Source organism: Stegostoma tigrinum, chromosome 15 (genome assembly GCF_030684315.1).
Source record: "Stegostoma tigrinum isolate sSteTig4 chromosome 15, sSteTig4.hap1, whole genome shotgun sequence".
NCBI classification, from domain to species: Eukaryota; Metazoa; Chordata; class Chondrichthyes; order Orectolobiformes; family Stegostomatidae; genus Stegostoma; species Stegostoma tigrinum.
The window spans coordinates 40313076-40335265 of record NC_081368.1 but is presented as its reverse complement, the minus strand read 5'-3'; the positions used below and the strand labels follow the sequence as shown (position 1 = coordinate 40335265).

General features: G+C 43.9%; 1 protein-coding gene across 1 annotated transcript in view; it reads left to right on the top strand.

The window, feature by feature from the left end:
• Positions 1 to 22190, top strand: part of tex11 (testis expressed 11) — a 330058-nt gene that overhangs the window by 216389 nt on the left and 91479 nt on the right. The window contains exons 11-12 of the mRNA XM_059651258.1: positions 3539 to 3690; positions 8368 to 8453. Coding sequence (XP_059507241.1) covers positions 3539 to 3690; positions 8368 to 8453 — 238 coding nt within the window. The remainder of the gene's footprint in view (positions 1 to 3538; positions 3691 to 8367; positions 8454 to 22190) is intronic.

Below are 22190 nucleotides of genomic sequence, written 5' to 3'. Positions count from 1 at the left end.
TGAAGACGTTGTCAAGCAGTTAAGTAGACATAATGTAGACATAGCCATGTTGGTGGGGCAATGCCCAGTGTATCAACTAGGACAAAAACTACCGCCGGTCATTCATGGAATTGATCGGGTAAACCTTGGACTCAGTTGCACATTGACTGTGCAAGTGCTTTCATGGGTTTAATGTTCTTAGTCATTGTAGACATGCATAGGGTCCATTCATCAAACAGTGGGATGATGATCGGAAAACTGCATGCATTTTTTTCAATACACAAAAGTCCTGGAAGTGTTGGTCTCAGATAACAACAGGTCATCGTTTACCAGCAGGGAGTTTTTTTTCTTAATTGAATGGGATTCGATGTATTAGGACAGTTCATACCACTCATCATCCAATGGCCTGATGGAAAGAGTGGTCCAAACTTTGAAGTATGTTTGGAGAAATAGGCTTCAGCTTCAATAGATACTAAGCTGTCAAACTTTGCGTTTGATTATAGGACAATTGGACAGGCAACTGCGGGGATAGAACCAACAGACTTGCGATGTATAGAAGACTGCACCAGGTTAAGTCTGATTTTCTCTGAACTGGGGAGTAGGGGTCAGATGAAACAGCGTTAGGAACTCCAGTGCTGGACCAAGACTCCATCAAGTGAGAGAGACAGTTTGAGATTTGGGATATAGTTTGGTTTAAAAATCTTGAAATGACTCTGTATGGGGACAAGACATAGTCTACGCGAGATCAAGACCAGTGATGTATGACCAGTAGGACAGTATGGTGGCTCAGTGATTAGCACTGCTACCTCACAGCGTCAGGGACCCAAGTTCAATTTCAGCATCAGGCCACTGTCTGTGTGGAGTTTGCACATTCTCTGTGTATCTGCATGGGTTTCCTCCGGGTTCTGCATTTCTCCCCCACAGTTCAAAGATGTGCAGGTTAGGTGGATTGGCATCCTAAATTGCCGATAGTGCCCAGGGACGAGCTGATTAGTTGGGTTAGCCATGGGAAATGTGAGGTTACAGAATTGGGGGGGGTGGTGGCGGCGTCGTGGCTGCTCTTCAGGCAGTCTGTATGGACTCTGGGCCGAATGTCCTACTTTCACCCTAATAGAATCCACAGAATATAAAAATTCAGATTGATACGACTGTCCTGAATAAACGTGTGGTCTATATGAAGCTGCATATTCTCAAACTGTACAGGAGCAAAACATATCCTTCTCCTTGGAACAATTGGAAATGTCCCCCCTCGTCAAACATTGTCAAGTCCTCTGAATCAGGATTAGACGTGATGCATGTAGCCGCCTCAACGCCTTTGCCGCTTGTAGAGTGAAATTCTACCACAGCACTCTTGGCGCTAGAAGCGAGATCTCATGCGTTAAATACCACCCATGTCAGTTGCTGAAAAATGTGAATCTGACCTGGTGCTGCAATGCTTCAGAAAGCTCTCCAAAGTAAAGGGCCGGCCTATAACCACAGAATCGGATAGGGAGGGAAGTCATGATTGTAACAAGGTCAGCCAGATAAGCATAATAGAATATGAGTTCCTGACTGGTGCCATTAATTTGGTATTATATTTGTACCTGCAGCAAACCAACTACCATGGTTTGAGGACAGCTATGGATGGGCTACAAATACTGGTCCAGACAGTGAATCCCACATCCCCTAACTTAATTTAACAAAGAAAAAAAAAATCCAAAGTGTAGAATCCTGCACTTAGGTGACCACACAATCTAAGCTGGTTATGACTCACCAATGAAATTCAATCAGTAGAGAAAGTGGATGCGAAGAGTGTTTAGCTACAGGAGTACTGTCTCAAAGTCTTGCTGGTATATGGACTTGATGATAACAAGGTGTAGAGCTGGATGCACACAGCAGGCCAAGCAGCATCAGAGGAGCAGGAAAGCTGATGTTTCGGTTCGAGACCTTTCTTCAGAAAATAGGCCTCGACCCGATACGTCAGCTTTCCTGCTCCTCTGATGCTATTTGGCCTGCTGTTTTCATCCAGCTCTACACCTTGTTATCTCAGATTCTCCAGCATCGGCAGTTCCTACTATCTCTGTGGTCTTGATGGTTGTATTTTCAAATAGTACTTGGAACAAAGTCCATACCTTAGCACTGTGGCTATTTTGTTGATCTACAATGAAAGAGAAATTTTGCCAAGGGCCTTGTACTTATACTATGAGCATTTGTATGGCGCTGAATGTCAACCCAGAGCCTGAAATCTGGTTTGATGGTCGTAGACCTCTGAAGCCTTTAGAAGAAAGGCTTTTTGTTTCATTACCTGTTGCAATCATATTCAAGACCATATATAAATGCTAATAGTGTTTTCATTCCGATCCAGACTGTGAATTCGAATTTTTGCAATCAGGGATGAAGAGATTTCTGATTGCAGTTAATTATGACCCATCATGGATGAAGGTCGAACATTTGTGTAGTCAGCCTCAGCTGTAGTTATAAATCACAGTGATCTTTCATGAAAACTCAGTCTAATCCATTTTGGATAATTGACAACAGTTCATGAACAACTGCTTTAAGTGCTTTGCAAAGATCTATGGCTTTACTCACATCATTAATGCATCAAGATACCCAGTGGCTGATGAGGGAGGACAAGAAGGATGTCTGAGTTATGACGTCTTTGTTGAGAAAGAATAATGTTAACTTAGCATTACTTAGCTATCACTTTGCTGCACTATATAATGACCTAGCTTCATCAGAACATCTGTTGGAACGTAAACAATGCACTCCATTTCATCCTCTCCCACATAGCCTTCAGGTGTGCTTCAAGACAGGGGGAGGAGAAGAAGAAGACTGTTACTGTGTGTACCAATCCACAATCTACAATGTTCATCGCAAAACATAGGATTTCAAGATAAACAGATTAGCACTAGTTCCCACGCTCAAAAATTCCGTCGGACCCTGGCTTATAATCAGGATTCCAACCAGACTACACTGTTATTGGATTTAAATATCCCACTGTGGGGTGGCAAAATACTATACCATCACCAGTGAAACAGAGAACATATTCAGGTTGACTTGCCAAACCATCGCAATACCTGACCTATAACGGATAGTCGAAGAGACTCAGTAGGGAATTGAAAACAGATAAATGAATAGAAACATTAACACTCAAGTTGTTAATCTAATAAGGAATTAGGCAAGCAAATGCAATTAATTAATTAATCAACTGTAGAAAGCATGGGAAAGCAGAGTGGTCCTTTTGTAGTGGAGTGGTAGTGTAAGCCCCACCTGCTCCAGAGGCGTGTAATAACATCTTCGAGCAGGTTGGTTAGAAAATATCTATAAATGAGAAACAGTTTGGACTGACGTGTGAAAAGATCTATAAATGAGAGCAAGTGGACTCTTGTGTCATGTTAGGGTCCTTACATCTGAGCCAGGAGACCTGGGTTCAAGTCTCACTTGTCCCAGATTTGTATCGTAACATCTCTGAACAGGTCAATTTGGAAAAGTCTAATACTTATATAATATTGTGTATTGGATTGTGATAACAATAAAGAGTACATATTGCTGAAAACATTAACATCATGGCGTTCCACAGGGATGGACTCTGCTTTGAATTTTTGACAACTTTGTCCAAGCAGTTTGAAACCAGTCATGATCTTGGGAAGATTTTGTTGATGCATCTTATGCAGCTGCTACAAAGAGGAGAGGATGTACTTGCCAAGCAGAAGATTGAAGACATTATAGCAGGTAGGGGATGGTGAAGTGGATTAAGAAATTATTTTATGGCGATACTTGGTTTTGTTATTCATTGCTCAGATGCCTGGTTACCATCAAGAACACTTGGCTAATGTTCAGACTGACAAAATTGGTCCCATTTATAGGATTTTATGGTGTAATATCACAAAACCAGGCAAATTCCAGGCAAGTGTTAATTTATTAACCCATTATTTTCCAGCTGACAAGGTTTTATTTTAGTTAGTAAAGTGTCAAGCTCCGAACTTTCCAATATTTCACTAGCCATAGAGTCATAAAGCATGGAAACAGACTGTTCAATCCAGCTTTTCTGCGCCGACCAAACATCCCAATCTGACCTGCTCCCATTTGTCAGCATTTGTTCCATATCTGTCTGAACCCTTCCTATTCATATAATCATCAAGATGCCTTTTAAATGTGGTAATTGGATCTGCCTCCACCACTTTCTAAAATGAGATAATGAGAGTCCAGAGGCAGTATGTTCCTGTTAGTGTGAAGAGCAAGGCTAGTAGGTGTGAGAAATGCTAGATGACGAAAGATTGAGGTTCTGATCAAGAAAAAGAAGCAGGCATATGACAGGTGAAGACAGCTGGGAACAAGTGAATCCTTCAGGAGCACAAGGGCAGTAGCTGTATCCTGGAGGGCCAAAAGGGAACATGAGATAACTTTAGGGTGAGGGAGAATCCAAAGAGCTTCTACAAATATCTTAAGGGCAAAATAGTAACTAGGGAGAGATAGGCCCCTGTAAAGATCAACAGAGCCACTTATGTGTGGAACCACAGGAGAAGATTATGATACTAAACGAATATTTCATGTCATATTTACTGTGGAAAAGGATATGGAAGCTAGAGAACTTGCAGAAATAAATAATATCTTCACAAGTGTCCATGTTACAGTGGAAGTGATTTTGGATGTCTTAAAGTGCATAAAGGTGGGTAAATCCCCAGGACTAGATCAGGTGTATCCTAGAACTTTGTGGGAAGGTTGGGCAGTGAATGCTGGGGCCCTTGTTGAAATATTTGCATCATCAATGTCACGGGTAAGGCACTGGAGTCCTGGAGGATGGCTAATGTTGCTACTGTTTTGAAATGATGGTAATGAAAAGGCAGGGAACTATGGATTGGTGAGTCTGACATCATTGGTAGGTAAGTTGTTGAAGGGGATTCTGAGGGGCAGGATTTACATGTATTTTGAAAGGCAAGAACTGACTCGGGTTAAGCAACTTGGTTTTCTACATGGGAAACCATGTTTCACTAACTTAAGTGAGATTTTTTGAAGACATCATGAAGAGGATTGATGAAGGCAGAGCGTGGATGTTGACTATATGGACTTCAGCAAGGCGTTTGATAGGGTTCGGTATGGTAGGCTGTTTTGCAAGTTTAGATCACATGGAATCCGGGGAGAGCTAGCCACTGCGATAGAAAATTGGCCTGAAAGTTTGAGACAGAGTGTTGTGGTGGAGGGCTGTTTTCTGGATTGGACTTTCACCAGCAGTGTGCTACAAGGATCCACTGCTTTTTGTCAATTCAATAAATGATTTAATGTGAATATGGGGGAATAGTTAGTAAGTTTGCAGATGATACCAAAACTGGTGGTGTAGTGGACAGTGAAGATGGTGACCTCAGAGCAGAATGGAACCTTGATCAGACGGGCTGATGGGCCAAGGAGTGGCAGATGGAGCTTAATACGAATAAATGTGAGGTGTTGCATTTTAGAGTAATCAGGACAGGACTAAACGCCTTATGGAAGGGTCATCGGGAGTGTTGCTGAATGAAGAGATCTAAGGGTGCAGGTTCATATTATCTCGAAAGTGGAGTAGCAAGTAGACAGGGGAGTGAAGAATGCATTTGAGAATAGGAATTAGGATGTCATGTTGCAGCTATACAGGACATTGTTTAAGCCACTTTTGAAATATAGTGTTCAGTTCTGGTCTCCCTGCTATAGAAAGGATGTTGTTAAACTTGAAAGAATGCAGAAGAGATTTTCAAGGATGTTGCCAGGGTTGGAAGCTTTGGGTATAGAGAGAGGTTGAATAGGTTGGGGCTATTTTCCCTGGAATGTCAGAGGCTGAGAGCTTATAGACGTTTATAAAATCATGAGGGGTATGGATAGAGTGAATAGCCAAGGTAGAGGAGTCCAAAACTAGAGGGCATATGGCTAAGGCGAGAGGAGAAAGATTTAAAAGAGGCACTTTTTTTCATGTGGCGAGTGGTGCGTTTATGGAATGAACCGCCACAGGAAGAGGTGGAGGCTCTTACAATTACAAAATTTAAAAGGCTTCTGGATGGATGCATGTAAAGGAACAGTTTAGAGCAATATGGGCCAAATGCTTGCAAATGGGACTAGATTAAGTTAGACTATGCTGGTCCCATACATGCATCATCCGCCGTGTGAAAAAATTACCCCTGGACAATCGCAGGAAGCTTTCCAGAGATGTTTGACCACTATTTAAAATGACATCGGTTCTTGTGCCATGTCCATCAGACTCCACTTCTGAGCAACAATGCCATCCACTCCAGTCCAGCAGCCGTGACATTAAATTCCTTCCATTTAGTGCAGGAAATCCCAAAAATTAAAAGAATGGGAACAGTACAAAATTAAGTTAGGAAGATTTTCAAGATTCCAGATAGATCATTTGGCTCATCCATTCGAGGGTAATAAAAGATGACAAAAAGATCTCATCTAAGTCCTTATCCTGCATCACACATTTAGATTCGTCAAAATTTCCAGAGATTTTGGTTCTACTCCTGTCTTCAATTTGTTTGATATATTGATTAATCTGTGAGGAAGTATATTTTCAAAATACTTAATGGAAAGTGGACATCACTGGCAAGAGCTGTCGCTGTTGTACATCCATAATTGCCCCTCAACTGTGGTGATGAGCCAGCAACTTAAATTGCTGTTCGTGCACCTGTTAGGGAAGGAGTTTGTGAAAGAATAGTGATTCATTTCAAAGACATGATGGTAAATGTTTAGGCAGGAAATTACAGTTGATAGTGCTCCCATTTGCTTGATTGCATTGTTCTTTTAGATCTTGCTTGTGGACCAAATGGCTCATAAACCACAGTACAGCTTACCAAGGCATCCAAGTGGCTTGCAAGGCAATTGTTCGTTGTTCAATGTGACTAGATGATTTTGCAAGAAGCTGCTCTTGCATTCAAAGGCTGATTTTCTCCCAGTTATGTTGCTGATAGGTTTACTGTCATTAAATGAGGGAAGTATTCTGTTTGAGATTGTGCTACTTGCCAATGTAATTGGTTTAATGCTTAGGTCTACAGCAGTAAGCCCACAAAATAGGTTTTCGATGTGACTGATTTGAGGAGAGGTGTGAGAGTTGGATGTTCAAGGGGTAGATGGGAAGGAAAATAGAGTGGGATGATCATTGGCCCATGGTGTAGGAGGGTTAGTGGAGTAAGAGACAGGCCATTGGGAAGTTGGGGAAGTACCAGGCAGGCCATCAATCCATTTTTCTTTCCCAGAGATCTGTTTTCTTCACCATGCTGTTGGGACTGAACCATCTTTTCACTACCCTGATTGGTTAGCCTTTCAGTGCTCCTGACTGGTCATTGAGTCAGAATGTTCTAATTGACTAATTGAGGATTCCAGGATGTGCTCTCATTAGGGATACTTGTATTGCTGCTTGCAGTATTAATCAGCAAACTTCTTTGTCCTGAATGTGTGAGTGAATTAAGGTGCTTACTGATTGAGTGGGCACATGGCTGAATGAGAAGTAGTTGAGTGATTGATTGGACTGGTTGTCACTTAGCTGAGCGAGTAAGTGACTCAAGACTCGGGTAGGTGAGTGAGTACAGCAGTGGGTGGAGGGATGAGTGATTAGGAAGTTTGGTTGAGTGACTGAGTAGTTGAAGGTGTGAGTGAGTGAGAGAGAATGAGTAACTGGAGAATTAGTTGTGTTGTTCACTGAGTGAATGGCAGGAGAATTAGGCGAGTTATTGGAGGGCTGGATGGATGCATGATCAAGTAACTGGTGGCTGGCTTAGTGAGTGATTGGACGATGAATGGACAATTGAGTAAGTAAGTGGAAACTGGTAGGTGAGAGATTGAGTGTATGACTGGTTGGTGAATGAGTGACTGGGGACCAGTGTTGGTGAGCAAGTAAGCCTGATGTGCCTCAGCTCCTTTGCTCAGACTGGTCTCCACCCTCTTCCCTGGTGATCAGGAATTGGAACATCATCATTTTCTCTCTTTAGTTGTGCTTCTTAACCAAAAAGATTTATTATTGGTTACCTCTTCTGCTGTGTGCATTTGACTGCACATTTTTCTATTACTTACTCATTAAATGGTTGGTTTGGAATTATTCTTTTTTTCCCCCTGGAATGAGACAGTAATTGAAATGCCACTCTTTATTTCTCATTCCTTTCTCCACTTCCTTGTGTTCAACCTGATTTTAAGATCTTTTGAAACTTCACTTGATATTACCCCAACTAGAGTTGACAATCTAAAAGTACTACAGAAGTCATGTGTCATTGGCTGATTTGCTGGGGATTAAATTCTTGAGAATTACCTTTGTGACACACAGTATGAGGGCTGAGAGGTATATGTATCACTCATATTGAGCACTAATGTAATATCCTTCAAAGTTTTTGTTCCACAGTTGTTACCTGCATTTATTTTCTGTGTGGTCAGTTTTTTTCTGATTGCTATCTTTAGATCATTACACAGGGAAACGACTTTCTTCACATATTCTGACTCAATTCCACATTGTTCTCTGGGAAAGAGCAACCAAGAAATTTGAGGTGAGACATAGGTACTAGAATTTTGCAAAACTCAAACCTCTGTCATGCATTATGTGCTTAAGTCATCTTTACCTGGAAGTTATTTCCCCCTTTGCAGCTATTTTTCCTCAAGTGCTGTTGAAAATGGAGCTTATTGTTGAAATAAATTTAACTTGTCCTCCTTAAAACTTTAATTTGATACTCTGTATTGTGCTCTCTTCATTCAGCTCTTGTAGTACAGAGTAGAATTTTCACTTCAAACAGTGTAAATTGTACTGATTTGATTTTTAAAAGCGTGCATTTTTGTCTAGACCTGTTTGCAAACCAGAAAAATGCAAAATCTGCAATGTGATGAATCAGCATGATTTGGCAAGTTTAAAATCTAGACTTTAATACTTGCTGTAAATATATCCTTCACTATATTAGAATGGTAACTAGGTGCAGCCGATTTCGTTCTACTGAAAATTGTTTTAACTTACAAACGAAATTCAAATTCAGTGTCATTCCATGACCTCCGAACATCCTGTTTTTAAAAGATTGAAGATTACTATTTTAAAAAAAATTTCATAGTTATATCGTGGCGTAGCATTGTGAGCTAGTTCCTTGGAAAACTAAAGTAAAAATGATACTCATTTTATAAAATCTTCTAATTAGCACCCTTGCACCCAAACGAGTCAGTTGTTGGTAAGTTATGATGTTTTTAATCTAGTGTAAAGTAATACAATGTAAAATTCTTTACTCTTTCATGCTGAATTTAGCTAAATTAGCCACAGAAGCAACTTAACTGAGCATATGAGAAGACTTCTATCATTTGCCAGAATTCTGAGTTTTGGATAATTCACCCAACCTTGTTCCCACTTGGTATCCAACCACTTGGCAATCTACTCCCTGGAATCTAATTTCCTACCTACAGCCCGCCTTACCCCTACATATAACCTTTGACTGCTGCCGACTCCAAAGTGGCCATACTGGAAAGAGAATCTAAATCTGGAAGTTTGACCATCGATAACAAGGCCATGAGTAGGACCTGGTGATGCTGTCCATTCAACCTTGTATCAAAGAGATGGTGGCTTAGTATGTTGCTGGACTAGCACAACCCCTGGCTAATGTCCTGGGGTATGGTTTGAATACTGTCATGGCAAATGGTGAAATTTGAATTCAAAATGAAATCTGGAATAAAGTGGGGGCCTAATGGTGATCATGAATCCACCCCAAGCCGCACCTCCATCTCCTACCTACTAACCTCATCCCACCTCCTTGACCTGTCCATCTTCCCTGGACTGACCTATCCCCTCCCTACCTCCCCATCTATACTCTCCTCTCCACCTATCTTCTTTTCTCTCCATCTTCGGTCCACCTCCCCCTCTCTCCCTATTTATTCCAGAACCCTCCTCTCTCCACCCCCCCCCCCCCCATCTCTCCCCCTCCCCCCCCCCCATCTCTCCCCCTCCCCCATCTCTCCCCCTCCCCCTCTCTGATGAAGGGTCTAGGCCTGAAATGTCAGCTTTTGTGCTCCTGAGATGCTGCTGGGCCTGCTGTGTTCATCCAGCCTCACATTTCATTATCACAGATGTGATGACTGTTTGCTGAGTGCCTTTGCTTTGACTAGGAATGACCCTCACCTTCCGGTTGCTTGTCATTTCAATAAAGGATCTTGCTTCTATACCAACATTATTGACTGGGGGCTGCTGTAGCAGCTGGACAAACAACACCTCATTTTCTAGTTAGGTACTTAAAAGGCTTCAGGATTCAACACTGTTCCCCTTCTCCTCATGCGCATCTTGTTTTTGCCTTTCTGCCTTTGTTCTCAGCAGGGCAGGCCTATTTTCTCTGATTCACACCTATTGTACATCTCTTCCTTACCTTTACAACCACTCGCCCTGATTATTTTGGTTTGTGGCCCTTCACCGTCTGTTCACTCCCTTTTGTCAACAGCATAAAAGAATAATTTTCCTGCCCACTTGAGCCAGAAGACGACTCTTTGGACTCAACTTTAATTCTGATTCTGTCTCCATAGATGCTGCCAGTTCTTTTGAGTTTCTCCAACATTTCTTTTATTATTTCAAATTTCTAGCATCTGCGGTATTTTGTATATTTCAGTAATGTGCCATTCTTACTTGATCTGATCTACACAGAAGTCCACACCCAAGACAATGTGTTTGATCCTTAACTGTCCTTTTGGGCCATTAGAAATGGACACTAAATGTTGGCCTGCCAAGCAACACCAACATCCTGTGAATGAATAAAATAAATTAGCTACCTCACTTATGTTAATGGATGCACACACTTACCTCCTGGCTGCTTGCCCGTGGCACAAGGTTTGGTAGGCTTTGGGATGGACAACAGTGGATTTTGATCCTCCATGGTGCTTGGCTGGATCTGTGGTGGGAGAGGGATGGGGGCATTAGAGCCTGAGTCTGTTGAGGTTGGTAGGGATGCACTATAGTCTGCTAAGTGAATTGGTAGGATATCTTTTTGGGAAAGATGGGGCTGAGTGAAGTGCATGTGTTGGAACAGGGGAGTTGGAGAGAATGACTGTTTGATGAGAAGGGCAGAAGGGTTTTAGGAAGAATGATTGCTGAACAAATGAGTTGAAAAAATGGGACCGGAGAGAAAGGCTGTTGTGAGTGGGGAAGGGCATATGTATGAGGTAGGGGCCAATTGGCTATCTGAAATATATGGAGGGTGTTGTTTGTAGAAGCAGGAGAGAAGTTTCATCTGACCTCTACCAATAGGGTCTATGGATAGCTTGGCTGGAACCCATTTGCATATACAAAAGTATATTTTAATACCCTTGCACTGAAAGTTACTGTGCTGCTTTTTTGGTTATTGGCATTTAGGTTTATATTTTCTATGTGTAATTACCATGGGATATGGGCATCACTGGCAAAAACAGTTTTTGTAGCCTATTCCAAGTTGCTGTAAAAACTTGTTGGTGAGTTATAGAACATAGAACAATACAGCACAGAACAGGCCCTTCCGCCCTCGATGTTGCACCGACCTGTGAACTAATCTAAGCCCATCCCCCATACTATCCCATCATCATCCATATGCTTATCCAAGGACTGTTTAAATGTCCCTAATGTGGCTGAGTTAAAGACATTGGCAGGCAGGGCGTTCTACACCCTTACCACTCTCTGAGTAAAGAACCTGCCTCTGACATCTGTCTTAAATCTATCACCCCTTAATTTGTAGCTATGCCACCTCGTACAAGCTGATGTCATCATCCTCGAAAAAAGACTCTCACTGTCCACCCTATCTAATCCTCTGATCATCTTGTATGTCTCTATTAAATCCCTTCTTAGCCTTGTTCTGTCCAATGAGAACAGACCCAAGTCCCTCAGCCTTTCTTCATAAGGCCGTCTCTCCAGACCAGGCAATATCCTGGTAAATCTCCTCTGCACCTTTTCCAATGCTTCCACATCTTTCCTGTAATGGGGTGATCAGAACTGCAAGCAATATTCCAGGTGAGGTCACACTAGCATTTTGTACAGTTGCAGCATGACATCATGGCTCCGGAACTCAATCCCTCTGCCAATAAAACCTAACACACTGTAAGCCTTCTTAACAGCACTATCAACCTGGGTGGCATTAGCCACCTAATAAGATGCCTGGCTCCCATTCTTGTGTGTGGCAGTTCTCTTCAGTGTCAACTTTACAATGCTAACTCACACTCATAAGGGCATGAAGCACTGAGTAGTCAGTGCTACTGTGATACTCCTCAGTTGCAGAGATTTGGGTGCTGTCTGGGTACTTACTAAATATGGCACCCAAAATTTGGAACACAGAAGATCCTGCGGAATGGGGAATTTCTAACCTATTTGACAATAAATTAGTCATTTTAATGCACAATTGCACATAATTGCACAAGAAAGTCCAGCCCACATGAGTGTTACTACCTCTACTTCTAGGACCTCATCTTCACTTAGAGTCATGGAGTCATATGGTGTGGAAACAGACCGTTTGTCCAGCTTGTTCATACCAACCAAGCTTCCCAAGCTAAACTAATTTCACTTAGTCTAAACTAAAACAAGGTTTCACCTGAAGATCATTTTTCCATCAGCTGCTGACTTGTTACTATTGTCAGATGACATGGAAAACAGAGAGAACTAGCCATTTGGACAGAGAACTGGTTCAAAGGTGGAAGACAGAGGGCGGTGGTGGAGGATTGCTTTACAGACTGAAAGCCTGTGACCAGCAGTGTGCTACAAGAATTGGTGCTGGGTCCACTACTTTTCATCATTTATACAAATAATTTGGATGTGAACACAGTAAGTATGCTTAGTAAGCTTGCAGATGACACCAATATTGGACTTGTAATGGACAGCAAAAAAGAGTATGTCAGAGTAAAATGGTCCTTGATCATCCTTTACCTTTGCTCATTAATGGGATGAGGGTGTCACTGACCAGGCAGCATTTATTACCCATTCTTAATTGCCCAGAGGGCAGTTAAGAGTCAACCACATTGCTGTGGGTCTGGAGTCATCTGTAGGCTAGACCAGGTAAGGATTTCAGTTTCCTTTTCTAAAGGACGTAAGTGAGCCAGATGAGATTTTTGCTGACAATTAGATTCTTAATTCCAGATTTGTAAAATATTTTTTTGAATTCAAATTCCACTACCTGCCATGGTGGGATTCAAACCCATGTCCTCAGATTGTTAGAGATAATAGGAACTGCAAATGATGGAGAATCCGAGATAACGAAGTGTGGAGCTGGATGAACACAGCAGGCCAAGCAGCATCTTAGGAGCACAAAAGCTGATGTTTCGGGCCTAGACCCTTCATCAGAAAAGGGGGAGGGGGAGAGGGTTCTGAAATAAATAGGGAGAGAAGGGGAGGCTGACCGAAGATGGATATCGGAGAAGATAGATGGAGAGGACAAGAGAGTTGCAGTGGGAGAGAGATCCCCTGAGGTTTGTCCAGAGGGATGAGGGTAACTTCTTCAGGTTAGGCATCCCTGGAAGAGGCTTCGCAGTGAGGTTAAAATTGTATCAGAGATAATGGGAACTGCAGATGCTGGAGAATCCAAGATAACAAAGTGTGGAGCTGGATGAACACAGCAGGCCAAACAGCATCCCAGGAGCACAAAAGCCGGCGCCTTTGTTGGAAAATAGTTGGTGACTGCTGTTGTAGTCTGTGGGATCGTGTCCTAATAACGACCGAAAATTGCAAGTGGTGAAGATAACCTCTTTTATTCAGCATCCGTGGTAGCACAGTTTGAGGTGGTGATGGAATTCAAGGGACAGTTCTTAGAGTAGCCTCTTTTATACTCCCTTTTTACATGCTTTACACAGAGTTCTTACATAAACCTACAACAGATAAAAAAGACTCATTATTACATAATTTCTTGACATTAAAATTTTCAGACAGTTTTGTGTTTGGCCTCTAATATTTTGATCTTACTACTTGGCCTATCTTGTTGCTGTGAGCAAAAACTGAAGCTTCATATATTTTACATATGTGTTTGTAGGTCCGTTTAGGAATAGTTCAAAAAAATTGATTTCCCCTGTTGTCAGGTATGAAGTTGATAGCCATAGGTTCTACATTGTTGCACTTCTAACATGGGCCTTTATAAAATGAGCATGAATCATTGATTTGTACTTGTTGTATTGTAACCCCTTTCCACCTGCATATTCGTGCCCAACAATACTTCTGGAAAAGAGGCTAGTATAAAACTCTTTAAAAAGTGCTTATAATGTGTTTCTGATTGTGTGATGGTTGTTCACCCTTGCTGAGCACAGCTGAATTCACTTATTTGTAATTGAAGTCTGTGCGCTTTCCTTTGAATCACTGAAGGATGATGAGTAATGTAATGGATACAGATTTCATATTTTGAATAAGAGCTTGATTATTATGTACAGTTAATCTCAAAGTGGCACAATTGATTCAAGTAACATTCCTTAGTGACTAATAACAACAAAATAGATTTCTTCCCCTTAAACATCATGGAAATAAGCCCCTTGGGTTCCCTTACTTATGGTTGGTAAACTCTCAAAGTTACCTAAGGGTAGTCCCCTAGGCCTCTGTGCTACACCGTTACCCAGTGCCCTACTTTTAGTTGCGGGGCAGCATGACAGTGTGTTCAGTATTCTGTAGGCTATGGATGAAATGTTATCCTTATTGGCTTCAGCTGCAGAGTTATGCCTTTACCAGCCGACGTTCTCAGAGCTGTGCCTATTCCTTGGGCTACACGATTTACTTGTTCTTGGTGAGACAGAGAGTGAGAGAGCGAGAGACTGTGATGCCCTGACCTTGTAGAGCTAGGCGCCTCAATTCTCCTCCGTTTTCCACGGCTCACTCCATTCCTTGTTGAGGCTGCCCTTGTTTTGTGGGGTTCCTTTGGTGTAGTGATTGGAAAGAGGGCCAGATGGATCTCATTAAATATGAGTTCCCTGACTGTGGTTGTTGACATAGGCCAATCAGTGAGCCCTGGCTGACAGATATAAACAACACTCAGAATTTCTAGTCATTCTAGGGACTGGCTCTGAGATAGCTGGTCAGAGTCCATGTACGGTGTACATGTAAATAAAGGCTGACTTGGTGATGAGATACTGGCTTTTGTGCAGTTATGTCACTTGGCAAGAAAGCTGTGTTTGAATGCAGACTTCTTCCTGCTCATCAACTATTGTGGGATAATTGGAACTGCTAAACTGAATATTTATATGATGTGTGAACTCCCTTCCTATGGGCTTCGTTGTCTCCTTGATTTATATTGAACCGTGGATGCCATTGTCCCTCTAGATACTTGGAGCCAGTGATGAGATGATCAGTGTCTCTCTTAGACCATACGTTGTAGAGCAGAATTAGGCTGTTTGACCCATCAAGTCTCCTCCATTTGATCATGGCTGATGTGTTTCTCAACCCCATTGTCTTTCCTTCTTCCTGTAACTTTGATCTCTTTACTAATGAAGACACTAACAATCTCTGTCTTAAATGCACTCAATGATTTGGCCTTCACAGTCTTCTGTGTCAGTGAGTTCCACAGATTCATCATCTTCTGGCTGAAGAAATTCCTCCTCATCTCAGTTCTGAAGGGTCATCTCTTTGCTGTGAGACTGTGTCCTCAACTTTTTAGTAACAACTACTTGTAGAAACATCTCCATGTCCACTCTTTCCAGGCTTCTCAGTATTCTGTAAGTTTCATTGAGAAATCCATTGTCCTTCTAAACTGCATTGATTATAGACCCAGAGTCCTCTATTGCTCCTCATATGATATTCCCTTCATCCCCAGGATCATTCTCGTAAACCTCCTCTGGATCCCCTTCATACGAGTATATCATTGCTTTGCCTTGATACAGGGCCCAAAACTACTTACATAATTTTAAACATGATCTGACTACAACCTTATGTAGCATCAGCAGTGCATCCTTGCTTTTGTATTCTAGACCTCTCGAAATGAATGCTAATGTTGCATTTGCATTCCTAACTCAACTGAACCTACACGCCAACCTCAAGAGAACCCTGAGCAATGCCTCTTAAGTCTCTTTGTGCTTCAGATTTCCAAAGTCTTCTGCCATTGAGAAAATAGTCTATGATCTATTCTTCCTACTAAAGGGCATAATCTCACTTTCCAACATTGTATTCAATCTGCTGCTTCTTTGCCCAATCTCACAGTCAGTTAAAACTTTCTGCAGCCTTCCTACCTCCTCAACACTACCTATGCCTCCACCTATCTTTGTGTCATCTGCAAGCTTAGCAACAATGCCTTCAGTTCCTTTATTCAGATCATTAATATATCTTGTGAACAGTTATGGTCCTAACACTGATCTTGCAGACCTCCAGCCATCACCTTGCCACCCTGAAAAAGACCAGGTGGGATTGGCATTACTTAAGTATTTTAAAAGCTCCCACTTCTGTTCTTGGTATCAAAGTCTATGCTCTGTTTTAAACAGGATCCCTTTTTCCAGAACTGAATTTCCCTAGTGAATACCTTGGATTAAAATGATAACCCTTCAAAATGTATGATCAATTGATCTACCTCACGTGTTAGATAGGTTGAGGGTCATGTTATGTTTTGAAAGTTCTTATCTTTTGTTTTCAGAAGATATTCCACGACTGATTACTTCTTCAGTGCTTTCCTTAAGTTAAATTACATTTTTTTTTGGTCACCCAATCATCAAAACTGATGTTTTTGAATTTATTTTGTTGATTTAGGTGTCTGTGCTAGGCCAGTATTTAATGTCCACCTTTGGAGTCACATAATCAGATCAAGTAAGGACAGGACTTCATTTGCAGAAAAGACATTATTCAATCAGATGGGTTTTTTTTTTAAACAAACAACAGTTGTAGAGTCATGCAGTGTAGAAACACATCCTTTGGTCCAACTGGTTTATGCTGACCATAATCCCAAACTAAATTAGTCCTACTTGCCTGCTCTTGGCCCATAGCCCTCCAAACATTTCTTATTCATATACTTGCTTAAATGTCTTTTTAAATGTTGTAACTGTATCCTTATCCACTACTTCCTGTGGAAGTTCATTCCACACGTGAACCACTCTGTGACTCGCTTTAAAAATAGGGCTCCTAATCTTGAAATTCTCCACCCTCAGGAAAAGACATCTGCCATTCACCTTATCCATACCCCTCATGATTTTATAAATTTCTATAAGGTCACCCTTCAACCACCTACCCTCTAGTGAAAGATGTTCCAATCTATCCAGCTTCCCCTTATAACTCAAACCCTCCTTTCCTGGCAACATCCTGGTAAATCACTTCTGAATCCTCTCCAGTTTAATAATAACCTTTCTGTAACAGCGTGACCAGAACTGGGCATAGTACTCCAGAAGAGGCCTAACTAACATCCTGTACCACCTCAACATAACATCCCAACTCCTGCACTCAAAAGTCTGAGCAGCGAAAGGAAGTGTGCTAAGTACCTTCTTAACCACTCTGTGTACATGTGATGCAAACTTCAAAAAACTATGTACATGAACCCCTAGGTCTCTCTGTTCTACAAGATTACCCAATGCCCTACTTTTAGTTGTATAACTCCTGCCCTTGTTAGTTTTGCCAAAACTCAATACCTTGTATTTATCCAAATTAAACTCCATTTGCCACTCATCAGTCCATTGACCCAAAATTTGATCAAGATCACTTTGTAGTCTTAGATAACCTTCATCACTGTCCACTAGACCACCAATCTTGATGTCATCCGAAAACTTACTCATCTCGCCCTCTGTATTCTCAAATCTTTTATACAAATGACAAGCAAAATTAGACACTGCACAGAACCCTGTGGAATACTGCTAGTCACAAGGTCTGTAGTCCAAAAAATCAACCCTCCATCACTCTCTGTTACATGGTTACAGGATTGTCACTAGCTTTGCTTTTAATTACAGACTTTTTAATGAATTCAAATTTCACCTTCCTCCATCGTGAGATGTGAACCTTTGTCAGGAACCTAGAGGCCACAGAAATGTATGGTGCTCATGAAGTGTTCCCCTTGCCTGGATTGTAAATGTACCACAATTTCCAGTTAATGCTATATCAGTCCATTCAGAGGATTCACTTAAACTGAGTTATTAACAGCATGACTATGATAGTCTGTTTATGCCACCTATATCAACTAAACACTTATTACTTCACAGGACTGAAATAGAAATAGGCCATTTGGTCCATCAGGTTTGCTCCACTATTCAGTATGGTCATGGTTGCTCTTTTTTAAAGAATGTGATACATACATATAACTCTAATCAGCCTAACTTCTACCTTTGAACATTGGGAAGCATTTCTGCATTTGAGCTAAGTGAGAGGAAGGTGGTTACAGATTTAAAATTTGGTTGCCAGTATACATTATTGGAAGGTGTGTCTTAGTCCTCTGACTTTGTTTCAACCAGTCAGATCATTAAACTTCTTCCGAGATTGAACAGTTATCTGGTTGTTTGGAGAGAACATGTTTTGCTAAGATATTTCTGTTGCACTGTGCTTGAATGACTTCGTACTAATATTTCCTGCCCTTTGTCCAAACAGGTTATTTTAGTTTATTCTGATTTGTTAACAGCATAACTTGAGTGCAAACTCTAGAAAGTGTGGGGCTGGATGAACACAGCAGGCCAAGCAGCATCTTAGGAGCACAAAAGCTGACGTTTTGGGCCTAGACCCTTCATCAGAAAAGGGGCATGGGGAGAGGATTCTGAAATAAATAGGGAGAGAGGGGGAGGTGGACTGAAGATGGATAGAGGAGAAGATGGGTGGAGAGGAGAGTATGGGTGGGGAGGTAGGGAGGAGATAGGTCAGTCCGGGGAGGACGGACAGGCCAAGGGGCCGGGATGAGTTTAGTAGGTAGGAAATGGGGGTGCGGCTTGAGGTGGGAGGAGGGGATAGGTGAGAGGAAGAACAGGTTAGGCAGACGGAGACAAGCTGGGCTGGTTTTGGGCTGCAGTGGGGGAAGGGGAGATTTTGAAGCTGCTGAAATCCACATTGATACCATCAGGCTGCAGGGTTCCCAAGTAAATGTGAGTTGCTGTTCCTGCAACCTACGGGTGGCATCATTATGCCACCGCAGGAGGCCCAGGATGGATGTATCGTCTAAGCAATGGGAGGGGGAATGGACTACAGTCTACATTCAAGTCTTCCCAATGTGACCGTATTTACATCCAGAACATCGAGACCCTTCGGAAGCGTTTCTCCCTGTGAGCCCTGAAACACACACACACAGCCATGCGCCGACATCTCCAGGCACTGCAACCCAGCCTGCCCCAGCTCAGAGCCTCCCTCTCCCTGACCTGCAAAGGACCTCTCCTGTTTTTTAACCTCCGCAGGATCCTCAGACTATAAACACACAGTTCTACTCAGCTTTACTGTACACCAAAAATCTAAGTACAACAAACTCACTGGCTCCTGCCACCTTAAACAGGATTCCTCCACCTCCCACATCCCCAGCCTGACCCTGCACCTCCCCCACAATGTTCAAGCTGCCATTGGCCATGAGGACATGGCCAGTGAACCCACCGATGATGTCACATCCGCCACCGATGGACACACCACTTCCGGGATCACGAACACTACCGCTGCTGGGGCCACTGCCACCGCCCTCGCCTCTACTACTTACACTAAAAACACCACCATCACCACTGCTGCTGTCCACCCCAGTCCGCCCAACGCCGATGCAGCTCTGCCCACCGCCAACGGAACTTCACCCACCGCTGATGCCAGCGACTCTCCGCCCACCGCTACCCCACCCACAACCGATGACCACATCGCTCTGCCCACGGCCTCTGCAGCCAGTTATCCCAAGAAGACAGCCACACTGAGGCGTGCCAAATCTTCACCCTCTCCCCAGACCTCCCACTGACGGAAATCGAACGGTCAGTCCTCAGCAAGGGGCTCACCTTTGTTCCCCTCCACCCACATGTCAACGAGTACCAGCCACGTCTGGACATTGAGCAGTTTTTCTGCCGCCTCAGCCTCCACGCTTGCTTCTGTAACCTTGAGCCTAACCCTCCCTCCCACTGACCCTTTCTCCGGCCTCCAACACAAGTCCTCCTCCAGGACGCCACCCCCAAGCCTCCTACCCTCCGTCGACCTCTTCGTTTCCAGCTGCCGTCGAGACATTAACCGCCTCAACCTCTCCCCTGCAGAACAGGCAGCCCTCCGATCCAATCCCAACCTCGCCATCAAACCCGCAGACAAGGGAGGCGCAGTTGTAGTATGGCGCACTGACCTTTACGTTGCTGAGGCCAGATGCCAACTCTCCAGCACCACCTCCCACCGCCCCCTTGATCATGACCCCACCCCTGAGCACCAAACCATCATCTCCCAAACCATCCAGGACCTCATCACCTCAGGTGACCTCCCGCCCACACCCACCAACCTCATTGTTCCCCAACCCGGCACCGCCTGCTTCTATCTCCTTCCCAAAATACACAAACCCGCTGCCCTGGTTGACCTATTGTCTCCGCCTGCTCCGGCCACACCGAACTCATCTCCACCTATCTGGACTCCATTTTCTCCCCCTTGGTCCAGGAAGTCCCTACCTATGTCCGTGACACCACCCATGCCCTCCATCTCCTCCAGAACTTACACTTCCCCGGTACCCAACACCTCTTTCACCATGGACGCCCAGTCCCTATACAACTGCATTCCCCATGCAGATGGCCTCAAGGTCCTCTGCTTCTTCCTGTCCCGCAGACCCAACCAGTCTCCCTCCACCGACACCCTCATCCACCTAGCCAAACTCGTCCTCACCCTCAACAACCTCTCTTTCAATTCCTCCCACTTGCTCCAGACTAAGGGGGTGGCCATGCGTACCCACATGGGCCCAAGCTATGCCTGCCTCTTTGTAGGTTACGTGGAACAGTCCCTCTTTTGCACCTACACAGGCCCCAAACACCACCTCTTCCTCTGTTACGTCGACTGTATTGGTGCTGCCTCTTGCTCCCCAGAGGAGCTCGAACAGTTCATCCACTTCACCAATACCTTCCACCCCAATGTCAAGTTCACTTGGATCATCTCCAACACATCCCTTACCTTTCTGTCTCCATCTCAGGCAACCACCTATCCGTGTCCATTTCAAGCCCACTGAATCCCACAGCTACCTGAAATAAACCTCCTCCCACCCAGATTTCTGCAAAAATTGAATCCCTTATTCCCAATTCCTTTGCCTCTGCCGCACCTGCTCCCAGGATGAGGCATTCCACTCCTGCACATTCCAGATGTCCTCATTGTTCAAGGGCTGCAACTACTACACCCCCCCCCCCCCCCCCCCCCCCGGCCCCGCAGAGGTCGAGAACAACCTCGACCATGTCTCCGACCTCCGGATACAACGCATCATCCTCCGACACTTCCGCCATCTACTATCTGACCCCATCACTAAAGACATTTTTCCCCACCCCACCCTTGTCTTCCTTTTGGAGAGACCACTCTCTCTGCGATTCACTTGTCCGCTCCACGCTCCCATCCAACCCCACCACACCTGGCACTTTCCCCTGCAACCGCAGGAACTGCTACACCTGCCCCCACACCACCTCCCTCACTCCCATCCCACGCCCCAAGATGACTTTCCACATCAAGCAGATGTTCACCTGCACATCTGTCAATGTCGGATACTGCATCCGCTGTACACGTTGTGGCTTCTTCGACATTGGGGAAACTGCTTTGCAGAACACCTATGCTTGGCTTGCAGTAAACGACAGCACCTCCCAGTTGTGAACCATTTCAACTCCCCCTCCCATTCCCTAGACGACATGTCCATCCTGGGCCTCCTGCAGTGCCATAACGATGCCACCCGTAGGTTTCAGGAACAGCAACTCGTATTCCGCTTGGGACTCCTCCAGCCCAATGGTATCAATGGGGATTTCACCAGCTTCAAAATCTCCCCTCCCCCCACGGCATCCCAAAACCAGCCCAGCTCGTCCCTGTCTGCCTAACCTGTTCTTCCTCTCACCTATCCCCTCCTCCCACCTGAAGTGGCACCCCCATTTCCTACCTACTAAACTCATCCCACCCCCTTGACCTGCCTGTCCTCCCCGGACAGACCTATCCCCTCCCTACCTCCCCACCCATACTCTCCTCTCCACCTACCTTCTCCTCTATCCATCTTCAGTTCGCCTCCCCATCTCTCCCTATTTATTTCAGAATCCTCTCCCCATCCCCCTTTTCTGAAGAAGGGTCAAGGCCCGAAACGTCAGCTTTTGTGCTCCTAAGATGCTGCTTGGCCTGCTGTGTTCATCCAGCCCTACACTTCGTTATAGATTAGATTTAGATTAGGTATCCTACAGTGGGGAAACAGGCCCTTCAGCTCAACAAGTCCACACTGCCC